This window comes from Hemitrygon akajei, chromosome 27 (assembly GCF_048418815.1).
Source record: "Hemitrygon akajei chromosome 27, sHemAka1.3, whole genome shotgun sequence".
In the NCBI taxonomy this organism is placed as follows: domain Eukaryota; kingdom Metazoa; phylum Chordata; class Chondrichthyes; order Myliobatiformes; family Dasyatidae; genus Hemitrygon; species Hemitrygon akajei.
Window position 1 is genome coordinate 20398158 of NC_133150.1, and position 13239 is coordinate 20411396.

At 43.7% G+C, this 13239-nt stretch overlaps 1 protein-coding gene and 1 long non-coding RNA gene across 3 annotated transcripts in view; one reads left to right on the forward strand and one right to left on the reverse strand.

The window, feature by feature from the left end:
- LOC140717168 (peptidase inhibitor 16-like) overlaps positions 1-13239 on the forward strand; it is a 49688-nt gene that overhangs the window by 11427 nt on the left and 25022 nt on the right. The window contains exon 5 of the mRNA XM_073030458.1: positions 7944-7964. Coding sequence (XP_072886559.1) covers positions 7944-7964 — 21 coding nt within the window. The remainder of the gene's footprint in view (positions 1-7943; positions 7965-13239) is intronic.
- The window catches only part of LOC140717171 (uncharacterized), a 35079-nt gene continuing 25940 nt past the window's right edge, over positions 4101-13239 (reverse strand). The window contains exons 3-4 of one of the 2 annotated variants that reach the window (XR_012096476.1): positions 12718-12884; positions 4101-4229 (exon numbers count right to left, since the gene is read on the reverse strand). This is a non-coding gene — a long non-coding RNA (uncharacterized lncRNA). Of the gene's footprint in view, positions 4230-11648; positions 12885-13239 lie in introns of those variants that run through there. The other variant, XR_012096475.1, reaches the window with a different exon arrangement.

The window sequence follows — 13239 nt, forward strand, 5'->3', positions numbered from 1 at the left end:
ATGGAGGAGAACTCCCTAGGTGAATAGAATGAATGGCATTTGACCATCAAGTGTTCAAGGTTAGGGGAACATGAGTTTGACAAAACAACTACATTGGAGCACTACCAAGAGTTTATCATGAAAGACACACCTCCACCATTTTATTTATTCCAAATCAGTGGTCTGGACCATACAGCAGATTGAGAAGCCTTCCAGTTTGATCGGTGTATCTGGTATGCCTGGAGAAACCCAAGCCTCGCTCAGACATACATAGAATATGCAGCAATCTTGCCCTCAGGTCCTCCAGCAACTGCACATTTGCTAGCAAGATGCTGGGTAGTGGGGGCCTCATCCCTCTGCGTTTCAGCCTGGCTTGGAGTCACCCACCCTTGCTGGCCTTGCTTTCAGCCATGATGATGAACCTTTGTCCGCCTAAAGATGCCATACCTGCTTGGTCTGCTGAGTCCTTCAGAAGATTGTGAAATCTAAAGAGCAAACACGAGGAAATCTGCAGATGCTGGAAATTCAAACAACACACACAAAATGCTGGTGGAACACAGCAGGCCAGGCAGCATCTATAAAGAGAAGCACTGTCGATGTTAAGGGCCGAGACCCTTCTGCCTGGCCTGCTGTGTTCCACCAGCATTTTGTGTGTGTTGTGAAATCTAAAGTTGATTTAAAAGGACATTACAAGCTGCAGGTTGCAGTGAGAGTAATTCAAAAGAGGTATATTTGGAAGTATTGTACATAGCCTGCAGAACTTCTCCATGACTCACCAGCTCTATCTCGCAGTGTAGAGCAGGGAGCTAAGCATGCGCCCCTTTGGTGCTGATGGAGGTTGTGGAGGAGATACTGTTGCCAATCCAAACTGCAAGTGAGGAAATTGAGGATCCAATTGCAGAAGGACGTAATGAGGCCAATGTCCTGAAGCTGATTGATTTGTTTCCAAGGGTTAATAGTAATGAATGCTGAGCTGTAATCAATAAAGTGCATCCTGATATATGCGGCTTTGCTGTCCAAATAGTCCAGGGTTGTGTGAGGAGCCAATGAAATGGCATCTGCTATGGACCTGTTGAGCCGGTAGGCAAATTGGAATGGATTCAAGACACTTCTCAGGCAGGAGTCGATATGTTTAATCACCAACCTCTCAAAACACTTCATCACAGTGGATGTAAGTGCTTTTGGATGATAGTTCTTAAAGCAGCCTACCATGTTTTCCTTAGGCATTGGTATTATTGAATCCTGTTTGATACAGGTGCGTACCTCTGACTGACGAAGCAAGAGGTTAAAGGTATTGGCGAAAGCTCCAGCTAGTTGATCAGCACAAGTCTTTAGTACTTGGACAGGTACCCCGTCTGGGCTGGATGCATTCCTTGGGTTCACCATCCTGAAGGACGATCTCACATCGGCCTCAGAGACTGAAATCACAGGGTCACTGGGGCCTGTGGGGACTTGTGAAGGTTCTTCCATGTTTTGACAGTCAAAGCAGGTGTAGAGGGAATTGAGCTCATCTGGAAGCCAAGTCCTTTTGTCACTTACGTTACTTGATTTCACTTTGTAAGAGGTGATCGCTTTCAAGCCCTGCCACAGCTGCCAGGCGTCCTTCATTAATTCAAGTTTGGTCCCGAGTTACCACTTTGCAAATGAGATGGCTTGCCAGATGTCATATCGGGACCTCTTGTAAGTTACTTGGTTGTCATTCCCAAGTGTCTCTGATACGGCCCTCAGCAGATTACAGATCTCATGGTCCATCAAGGGCTTCTGGTTGGGGATGACTCTGAATGATTTTGTGGGGACACATTCATCTAGGATGGTTTTTATTAAGTCTATGACAACCATGGTGTACTCATTCAGATCCACTGAGTTCTTGAACATGGCCGATGCAACTGAATCAAGGTAATCCCATAGCCACTCCTCTGCCTCCTACAACCACCTCCTCGTTGTCCTAATCTCTGGAGCCCGTGTGCATGTAGGAGAAAAACAGCCAGGTGATGTTGTGTACTTGGACTTTCAGAAGGCCTTTGACAATATGCCACACATGAGGCTGCTTAACAAACTACAAGCCCATGGTATTACAGGGAAGATTCTAGCATGGATAAGGCTGTGGCTGATTGGCAGGAGGCAAAGAGTGGGAATAAAGGGAACCTTTTCTGACTGGCTGCCGGTGACTAGTGGTTTGTTTTGGAACCGATTCTTTTTACTTTATATGTTAATGATTTGGATGAGGGAATTGATGGCATTGTAAAGTTTACAGATGATTTGAAGATAGATGGAGGGACAGGTAGTTTGAGGCTATAGAAGGACTTAGACAGATTAGGAGAGTGGGCAATGAAATGGCAAATGGAGCGCAGTATTGGTAAGTGTGACGTCATGCACTTTGGTCAAAGAACTGAAACGACTATTTTTTTAAATGAAGAGGAAATACAAAAAACTGAGGTGCCAATGGACTTGGGAATTCTTGTGCAGGATTCCCTAAAGGTTAGTTTGCAGGTTGAGTCTGTGGTGAGGAAGACAAATCAAATGTTAGCATTCATTTCAAGAGGACTAGAATATAAATGTTGAGATTTTGTAAAGCACTGGTGAGGCCTCACTTGGAGTATTGTGAGCAGTTTTGGACCCCTTATCTTAGAAAGCATGTGGTGTAACCAGAGAGGTTCATGAAAACGATTCCAGGATTGAATGGTTTGTCATATGAAGAGTGTTTGTTGGCTCTGGGCCTGTATTCACTGGAATTCAGAAGAATGAGGGGGAGATCTCATTGAAATGGTGAAAAGGCTTGATAGGGTGGATGTGGAGAGGATATTTCCTATGGTGGGAGAGTCTAAGGCCAGAGGACAAAGTCTCATAATAGAGGGGTACCCTTTTAGAATGGAGATGAGGAGGAATTTCTTTAGCCGGAGAGTTTTGAGTTTGTGGAATTCTTTGCCACAGGCAGCTGTGGAGGCCAAGCCTTTATGCATATTTAAGGCAAAGGTTGATAGATTCTTCATTGGTCAGGACATGAAGGGTTATGGGGAATGCAGGAGATTGGGGCTGAAAAGAAAATTGAATCAGCCATGAAGAAATGGCAGAGCAGACTCAATGGGCCAAATGGCCCGATTCTCTATATCTTATGATCTTTAGACCTTTCATCTTCCCAAGCACCTTCTCCTTAGTAAAAGCAACTGCTCTCACTTCTGCCCCCTGACAATCTCTGGCATACTGCTAGTGACTTCCACAGTGAAGAATGATGCAAAATACTTATTGAGTTTGTCTGTCATTTTTTTGTCCCCAGTACTACCTCTCCAGGGTATTTTCTAGTGGTCTCATATCCATCCTCGCCTCTCTTTTACTCTTTTTAAATCTGAAAAAAAAACCTTTTGGTATCGTCTTTTATATTATTGGCTAGCTTACTTTATTATTTCATATTTTCTTTCTTTATTGCTTTGTTAGTTGATGTTTGGTGGTTGGTTTTTTTAAAAGATTTCACAATCCTCTAAATTCCATATTTTGCAATACTGGAAGCCCTTTCATGCTGTCTTGGACTTCCCTTGTCAGCCTCTTCCTCTGAGAGTAATCAGAGGAAAGTAAGAAAGCGTTTATCCAGTCTGGACATAGTGTGTGACCTCAGTGCTGGAATCAATCCGATGTTGTTGGCAGGAACATACTGAATGTGATAGAGCAGATCCAGAATGATTGATGAATGGACGGTCCTGGGAAAGCTTACAGTACTCAGTGTAGATGGTGTCAATATTCTTGCTGGTCTGCTCTACTCCACATGCTGTGGCCAACTTGAGGACTTTGCCACCAGTTGCACAGAAACAGACACAGAACACAGGAGGTGGAAGGGTGGGGGAGAATGGAAGGGAGAGGAAGTGGTAATCTTGCCATTTCTGGCTAAGCCATTTATAAATCTAGTAAATGCAGTTCCAATCCATCTGTTACAGATAGCCAGCCTGAACTTTGGCCCATTATTAATGGTCAAAAGAAAGCAGACATACAAGCCATTACAAAACAAAAGCAAACAACTTTATAAGTCAGAGAAGTATTTAAGCAATCCTGCCCTACCAGCAATGGTTTGTAAATTCAATTATTAATTTGAAATTAGTAATGATTACACAAAAAAACTTATTATTGCAAAAACATATCCAGTTTATTGATGCCCATCAAGGGGGTAAAATTCATCTTCCATACTTGCCTACCAACTGATTGACTCGTAAATTCCCTCTGAGCTGGACAACCCTATACCAGCTTGTACTGTAACTGCAGTACTGAAAGAGGGAATGAATGGCATCAACCTAGATACCAAATTCAGGTCTGGCAAAATACTGCTTGAACAGTCAACCTCACAAAACTGTCCTCACAAGCATCTGTGAACAGGTATCCAAACTGAAATCATCATAGAATAAGATCTTATGGGGAAAAATGTTCTGTCCAATTTGTACTGCTGGAAGAGACTAGTAGCAGTAGGGTGGTGGGGTGGAGATACATCTCTACCAAAAGGAGGTGTAAGGCGTCCCTTCCCCCTGCTAGCCTGCAGGCCATCCTTGGGCAGGGTGTAGCACCTGCTTAGACCCTGATCAGGGTCACGTTAAGCTATGGGAGCCGGTGGTGGATGGTCATTTGAGCAGCTGGTGCTCATCACTGGTTATGTGACCAGTAATGCCAGGCAGATGATCTTTGGAGTACTGATAGTCACTGGGGTCACCCAGCTTTTAAAGACACTACCCAGAAGGGGGCAATGGCGAACCACCTCATAGAAAAAATTGCAAGGAATGATCATGAGCATCTGCGTCACACAACATGGCACATAATGAATGAATGAATATTGGAATCTCAACATTGACTCCGGACTCCTTGAAATCATAATGGCACCAGATCAAACATTCCCATGGAAACCGACCTCATGGTTAGCACCTATAGCCCTTGCTCCGCAGAGGAATCAATATTCTCCCGTGTTAAATCCTTCATAGAGTTGTACCGAATAGAATCAGGCCTTAAAGACCACTGTTTCGATTCCAACCTTTTTTCCCCAACTACATCTAATGTAAAGCCTATATAGCCAGTGTCTTGCCTACTTAAGTGCCTGACTAGAGGTATCTTAAATGTAATGACTGTATGTGACTCTACCACCCATCTGGTAGCAAATACCAGATATCAACTGCCCTGTGTGCTTAAAACTAAAACTTTTTCCTCAAATCCCCTTTAAGGCTCTTTCTTCTCAGTTTAAACCACTGCCATGTTACATTGAAAGCAGTATATAGAACATAGAAGAGCGCATCACGGGAACCGGCCCTTAGGCCCATGACGTCTGCATGGAACACAATTCTAAATTAAACTAAATCTCTTCTGCCTGTACATGATCCATATCCATCCCTCCATTCTCTGCATGTTCCTGTGTCTACCTAACAACCCCTTGAATATCACTGCCTTAACTGCTTCTACCACCATCCCTGTTCCATGCACCCACCACGCTCTGTGTTGCTTCACACATCTCCTTTACGTTTTCATCCTCTCACCTGAAAGCTATGCTCTGTGGTATTTGACATTTCTATTATGGGGTAAACAATCTGGCTGTCTACCTTATCCATACCTCTCATAATTGTATAAACTTCCATCACGTCTCCCCTCAGCTTCCAGAGGAAACTCAATTTTGTCCGACCTCTCCTTATTCCCTTTATTCCTGGCAGCATCCTGGAAAACCTCTCCTGCGCCTTTTCCAAAGCCTCCACATCCTTTCGGTAATGGGGTGACCAGAATTGCACACAATGCTGCAAGTGCAGCCGAATCAAAGTTTTATATTGCTGCCACATGTCTCTGTTACTGTTATACTCTGTGGACCAGCAACAGCAGCAGAACTATATATACCACAGTTTGTAACCTCACAGTGTGGCAAAACTATTCCTATTAACTTCACCTCAGAAAGGACTGCAAAAAGTTATGTCGTGAACAGCAGCAGCAACCGTAAAGAGGTTCCCAGCCTGGTGAAGTTACAACACAGGACAACGTGCATTTTAAACAGCTAAAACGGCATGTAAATGAACAGAGTTGTGTCATTTCCATCATGGGCACTAGCCTCCCCACCACTGAGGACACCTTGAAAAGGCTGCGCCTCAAGAAGATGGATTCCACCACTAAGGACCTTCAGCATCTGAGACAAGTCCTCTTCTCATTACTACCTCATCTTTGCGAGGTTGACTGTGCTAGCAGTAAGATGACCTGCGGGCTAGCAAAGTGAAGGGATGCTTTACACCTCCTTTGGTAGAGATGTATCTCCACCCTGCCACCCTACTACTACTAGTCTCTTCCAGCAGTACAAGTTGGACAGAACATTTCTTTCCCGTAAGAGGTACAGGAGCCTGAAGACACACACATAGGCCATCAGGTTTCTGAACAGTCCATGAAGCTGTGAAGACCACCTCACTTTTTGCTCTCTTTTGCACTACTTAGTTATTTTTAAATATTTCTTAGTTTAACATATGGTCATGTTTTACACATCGCACTGTACTGCTGCCACAAATCAACACATTTCACTGTATACATTAGTAATAATAATCCTGATTCTGATTCTGATCTCACAGCTCATGGATCAGAAGTGATCGTGTCCTAATTAGACAGTTAAATTGAGAAGAGACCGAGAACACTCCCATTCTCAATAATTGAGGGTTAGGAGAATGGGAGGCCTGGTAGCATAATGTTTAATTACAATGCCAGCAACCCGGCTTCAATTCTGCAGTCGTCTGTGAGGAGTTTGTACATTCTGCCTGTGACCACGTGGGTTTCCTCCCACGTTTCAAGAATGTATGGATTGGTCACAAGGGTGTAAGGCCTCGTTAGGCTGGAAAGGTCCGTTATCGTACAGAAACATTCAGTACCACATCCCAGTGAAAGTACAAAGTGAACCATCCAGTTAGCTTTGTTATGGCGCCCCCAATATCACAGAGGCCACACTTCAGCCAGTTTGATTCTGCCTTCACTGCCTCATCATTATTGCTACACTGGTCTCGCTGAGGAGGTGAAGAGAGCTGGAGTGAAGACAACTATACTCACGTCCTCCTGCCGTTGCTCAGTAGAGGGCATCCTAACAAACTGCATCAATGCACGGGACGAACGCGGCGAGCAGGAAGGATCCACAACGAGTAGGCAATACTGCACAAAGCATCACCGGTACCAGCCATCAAGGACATATATACAGTAACATCACAAAGGATTCCAACCACCCTACTTGAGGGCTGTTTGTCCCAGTCCCATCAGAGAAGAGGCTACGTAGCCAGGACCACCAGGCTCAAAAACAGTTACTTCCACCAAGTAGTAAGGCTGATCAACACCGCCACCCACTAACCCACCACTGCACACACCCAACCACCACTACTTTGTCATTTCCTGTCAGTGTCACCTTATGTACAGATACTCCTGTGCCTAGTGTCACTTTATGGCACACAGTCAATCTATGTATATAAGCTATCATATGTATTGATATTTATTGTGTTATTATCATTATTGTATAGTTAATCTTATTTTTTGTGCTGCAGCCATCCAGAGTAACAATTATTTTGTCCTCTTAATACTTGTGTACTGGAAATAATATTAAGCAATCTTGAATCTACTGTGCTGACTGCACCCATTCGCTTTGATCTGAAGCACTGGGATAATTTTAACCAGTAGGGTACTGAAGGGGGAGACTCAGCCTTCAGTTTACAAACCTCACACATTTTCATGGACCCCAGGGGCAGAGAATGATGCAGAAACCTGATCTGATCCTGGAAAAGTCAAATCTGAAACTTCTGAACCAAAGCTGGGGGGGAAAAAGGATCAGAAGGATGGAAAGAAGGGTTAATTGTTTCTATTACAATATTAATTTGAAATCACACTGCAGTTATAGATCTGAAGTCTGGTCAATATTCTTCCCAGCTCTTGGACAATTTATATAGTTACTATAACTGTTATTCTTTAGCACTGAAGTTTGCTTTTTGATTACTTTGCAGCTTCCGAGGCAGGCACAGCTGGTAAGAAACAATGCTTAACTGCAGATGCTAATTACCTTGTAATAACTTTACTGGTTTGGAAACAGCTTTGAAATGAGATGGATGGGATGGGTTTGCATTGTATCACAGTGCTTCAATACTGTGGGGAAGGATGAACGTGGGAACTATATTTCTTGTGATACAAGGATTTGAAATTATTATTATTGTTTTGATTGGCTGAATTAATGATAGTGGGTAAAAATTCTACAGGCCCACACTACAAAATGGCTTCCTTTTTGAAAACAAGTGATACCTTTAGATTGTGGGATGATGGGAGGTACTCATTGGTGGATAAAGATCTGGGCACACGGTACCTATGGGATTAATCCAGCTCATAATACGCGCAAATCTTGCCAGTTGGATTCAACACCGAACCGCTTAAAGACTGTCTTGAGACTGACAAGTGGACTGACAATAGTGGCAATTATTTCTTTTCTGGATTATAAGACTATAAAACCATAAGACATAGGAGCAGAATTAAGCCACTCAGCCCATCGATGCTGCTCCAATATTTCATGATGGCTGATTTAATATCTTTCTCAATCTCATTCTTCTGCTTTCTCCCCATAGCCTTTGACACTCAACGCCCTTACTAATGAAGAACCTGTCGACCTCCACTTTAAATATACTCAGTGCCTCAGCCTCCATAGCCATCTGTGGCAATGAATTCCACAGATTCACCACCCTCTGGCTGAATAAACTATTCCTCATCTCTGTTATAAAAGGGCTGTTCCCTCTTGTCCTAGCCTGCCCCACTATAGGAAACATCCTTTCCACATCCACTCTATCTGTGTCCTCTGGTCCTAGCCTGCCCCGCTATAGGAAACATCCTTTCCACATCCACTCTATCTGTGTCCTCTGGTCCTAGACTGTCCCACTATAGGAAACATCCTTTCCACATCCACTCTATCTGTGCCCTGTGGTCCTAGACTGCCCCACTATAGGAAACATCCTCTCCACATCCACTCTATCTGTGCCCTCTGGTCCTAGACTGCCCCACTATAGGAAACATCCTTTCCACATCCACTCTATCTGTGCCCTGTGGTCCTAGACTGCCCCACTATAGGAAACATCCTCTCCACATCCACTCTATCTGTGCCCTGTGGTCCTAGACTGCCCCACTATAGGAAACATCCTTTCCACATCCACTCTATCTGTGTCCTCTGGTCCTAGACTGTCCCACTATAGGAAACATCCTTTCCACATCCACTCTATCTGTGCCCTGTGGTCCTAGACTGCCCCACTATAGGAAACATCCTCTCCACATCCACTCTATCTGTGCCCTGTGGTCCTAGACTGCCCCACTATAGGAAACATCCTTTCCACATCCACTCTATCTGTGTCCTCTAGTCCTAGACTGTCCCACTATAGGAAACATCCTTTCCACATCCACTCTATCCAGGCCTTTCAGTATTCAATAGGTTTTAAGGAGATCCTTCCTCATTCCTCTAAACTCCAGCGAGTACAGGACCAGAACTATCAAATTCCCCTCGTACATTAACCCTATCGTTCCCAGGATCATTCTCATGAGCCTTTTCTGGACCTTCTTCAATGCCAGCACATCCTTTCTTAGACAAGGGGCCCAAACTGGTCACAATATTCAAAGTGTGGTCTGACCAATGCTCTATAAAGCCTTGGTATCGCATTCCTTGCTTTTACATTCTAGTTCTCACAAAATGAATGTTAACATTGCATTTGCCTTCCTTACCACTGACCTGACCTGCAAGTTAACCTTCACAGAATCCTGCATGAGGGATCCCAAACAACCTGATTTCTGAATGTTCTCCCCATTTAGAAAATGGTCTATGCCTTTATTCCTTCTACCAGACTGCATGGCCATACACTTCCCATCATTGTATTCCATATGCCTCTTCTTTTTACCAATTCTCCCAATCAGTCTAAGTTCTTCTGCAGACTCCCTGCTTCCTGAACACCACCTGCCCTTCAATCTATTTTTGAATCGTTCACAAACTTGACCACAAAGTCGTAAATTCCATCATCCAAATCATATACAGAAACATGAAAAGAAGCGGTCCCATCACCAGCCTCTGAGAAGCACCACTAGACACTGGTAGTCAACTTGATAAGGCTCCCTTTATTACCGCTTTTTGCCTCCTCCCAGTTAGCCAATTTTCTTAACATGCTAGTATCGTTACAGTAGTACGATGGGCTATAATTTTGTTCATGTGTGGTATCTTGTCAAAGACCTTCTGAAAGTGCAAGTATGATAATGCATTTGGGTAAAAGGAACAATAGTGCGGACTCTTATCTAAATGGGGAGAAGGCTCAAACATTAGAGGTGCAGAGGGACTTGGGACTCATGCAAGACTCCCAGAAGGTTCATTTACAGGTTGAGTCTGTGGTAAAGAAGGCAAATACAATGTTGGCATTTATTTCAAGGGGAATAGAATGTAAAAGCAAGGAGGTAATGCTGACCTTTTATAAGACACTAATCAGACCACACTTAAAATATTGTCAATAGTTTTGGGCCCCATATCTCAGAAAGGAGTCATTGGAGAGAGTCCAGAGGAGGTTCATGAGGATGATGCTGGGAAGGAAGGGGTTAACAGTTGAGGTGCATTTGGCAGCTTTGGGCCTGTACTCACTGGAATTTAGAAGAACGTGGGGGGATCTCACTGAAACCTACCAAATGTTGAAAGGACTTGATAGGCTGGATGTGGAGAGGATGTTTCCTAAGGTGAGGGTATCCAGAACTAGAGGGCACAGCCTCAAAATTGAAGGCTGGTCCTTTAGAACAGAGGTAAGGAGGAATTTCTTTTTAGCAAGCGAGTAGTAAATCTGTGGAATGCTCTGCCACAGGTTGCAGCAGAGGCCAAGTCCGTGTATATAGTTAAGGGAGAAGTTGACCATTTCGTGATTGGTCAGGGCTTCAAAGGATATGGCAAGAAGGCAGATCTGGGATCAGCCATGATGGAATGGTGGAGCAGACTCGATGGGCTGAGTGGCCTAATTCTGCTGTTATGTCTTGTAGTCTTATGGTCTAAACCCTACCCAACAGCTCTAGCAAGCCTGCACACAAGAATATTGATCTCCCTTGGTTCCTTTTTGTACAAGTCATACTTTCACCAGAAGAGATCCCAATGATCCAGAAATAGGAACCCCTGTCACCTGTGCCAATTCCTTAGCCATGCATTCATTGGCCAAATTATCCTATCGTTACCCTCATTGGTGAGTAGCACATGCAGCAATCCAGATGTCATGTACTGAACTCTCTGTATTCCCTCTTCAGGACCTCACCTCCTTTCCTACCCACAGTACTCTGCAAAGTCTTCGGGGCATGCACATACACATTATTTTTGCCTGATATTTTTGCACAGTACTGTATATGCCAACGTAAATTTATAAATCAGGTGGGAGCAAAGGATGTTGGGAATGTCAAGGGTGGAGTGGTGCGGGAGAGGCGGCAGAGGGGTGCCGGGGTGGAGGGTGGTGCAGGTGCAGACACGCCCAGCCCTGAGACACCAGACAAGGTCATATAAATCCAAACAATTGGTTTATTGATCACTACAGAATGTCTCTCTGGTGTGCCTTCCACTCCCTCCCTTTTCCCTTTTCCTTTTCCCAAACATGATTCCCCTCTCCCTACCCCCTTCCCACTTTCAGTCCACAATGGAGACCCATATTACAATCAGGTTTACTCACATGTCATAAAATTTGTTTTTATTTGCGGAAGCAGTACAGTGCAATACATAAAATTACTACAGTGCTATGCAAAAGTCTTAGGCACCCTAGCTACTGTATTAGCGTACATGTGTCCAACACAGTTTTGCACAGTACTGTATGTCAATGCTAGGGATATGATCAGAGACATTCCTGACCCTGGCATCTGTGAGGTAACACACCACCTGGGTGTCTCTTTCACGTCCGTATAATCTCCTGTCTGCTCCTCTAATATTGGAGACCCCTGTCACTACAGCACTCCCCTTGCCTCATCCCAGATTAAATTCCACAACACATCAAATTTCCAGTTATTCTGCTAAGTCCCTGGGATAGTTTTGCTCTCTGTGTAATCTGGAGCTTAGTCAGACATTCTCAGTGTCGAGATTTTGATGAAGGCTTCTACACTGCCCCACATCACTACATGTGTCTGTATCTTAAATCAGTAACTGGTACAAAATTCTAAGAAAATAATATAGTACGTACAACATAACTTTCTAAAGATGGACAAGCTGGATGACGAATAATATAATTCTTCATTGAGCACCCCAATTGTGGATGTGCATGTTTGTCTAAAAAAGTAAATGAGAACTTCTATCTAAATTTTGATTAACGTTCATTAGTCCTAATCATTAGATGGCTGGTGTAGTGGCGTCTGCACTAGAGTCGAGGTGAGTGGCCCCAGGTTCGAATTTGGCCGGTTCCCGGCACGCTGTCCATCCGTGCTGGGTTGAGCATTGAGCTAGCAACTCTGCCTCGTAAAATACAGACAAAAATGCTAAAGGAAAGGCAAGGTTGCTGCCCTGCGCACCACAAGGCACAGAAAGGAACAACCATTTTATTCTGGGACTAGTTTGTTTAGTATTTATGATTTTGTCACGTTAATTACACTAGATGTTCAATTTTGCTCTTTAATTTTAGCGTGCAGATTTGACTTCAAGTTGAAGGTAGCTCTATGTTTCCTTTACAGCCTCTACTCAGCATGTAGTAGGGAGGAAATGCCGTTCCTCTTTCCCAAGGCTATTCTGCTTCAAAACTCTTTCTCGTTATTGCTTACCAGCTAAAGCCTACACATGGGCAAGATAAAGTCAGGCCGCTTGTTTATGGGGATGTAGCCAACGTTCATAATTTGTTCTGAATATAAAGGAGGGCCGAAGGCTTTTCTGGTGATCACTGTTTTTTTTTCCTTTGGAGGCTCTCTTCCTTCCCTTCACTAGACTGTGCCTGAAAAAAAAGACCGGGTAAAAAAAATTATTCTCTCATATAATGCATGAGATTCTCCAGCGTAATTTTATGCCAATGGCTCCTCACAAGGGGCAATCTCTTACTTCATTTCTAAGAATATTTATTACGTTTTGTGAATTTATGTGCAAATGCCCCAGAACACTCACACCACAATACTTTTGAATATTTTGATTGTGGTGCATAAATATGGAGTGCCCTAGGATCATTTACTAAATACTTACTATGCTTTCTCATCAAGAAATCATCAACTTCTACCTTAAATGTGCTCAAAGACTTGGCCTCCACATCCATCTGTGGCAAAGAATTACACAGCTTCACCACCCTCTGGCTAAAA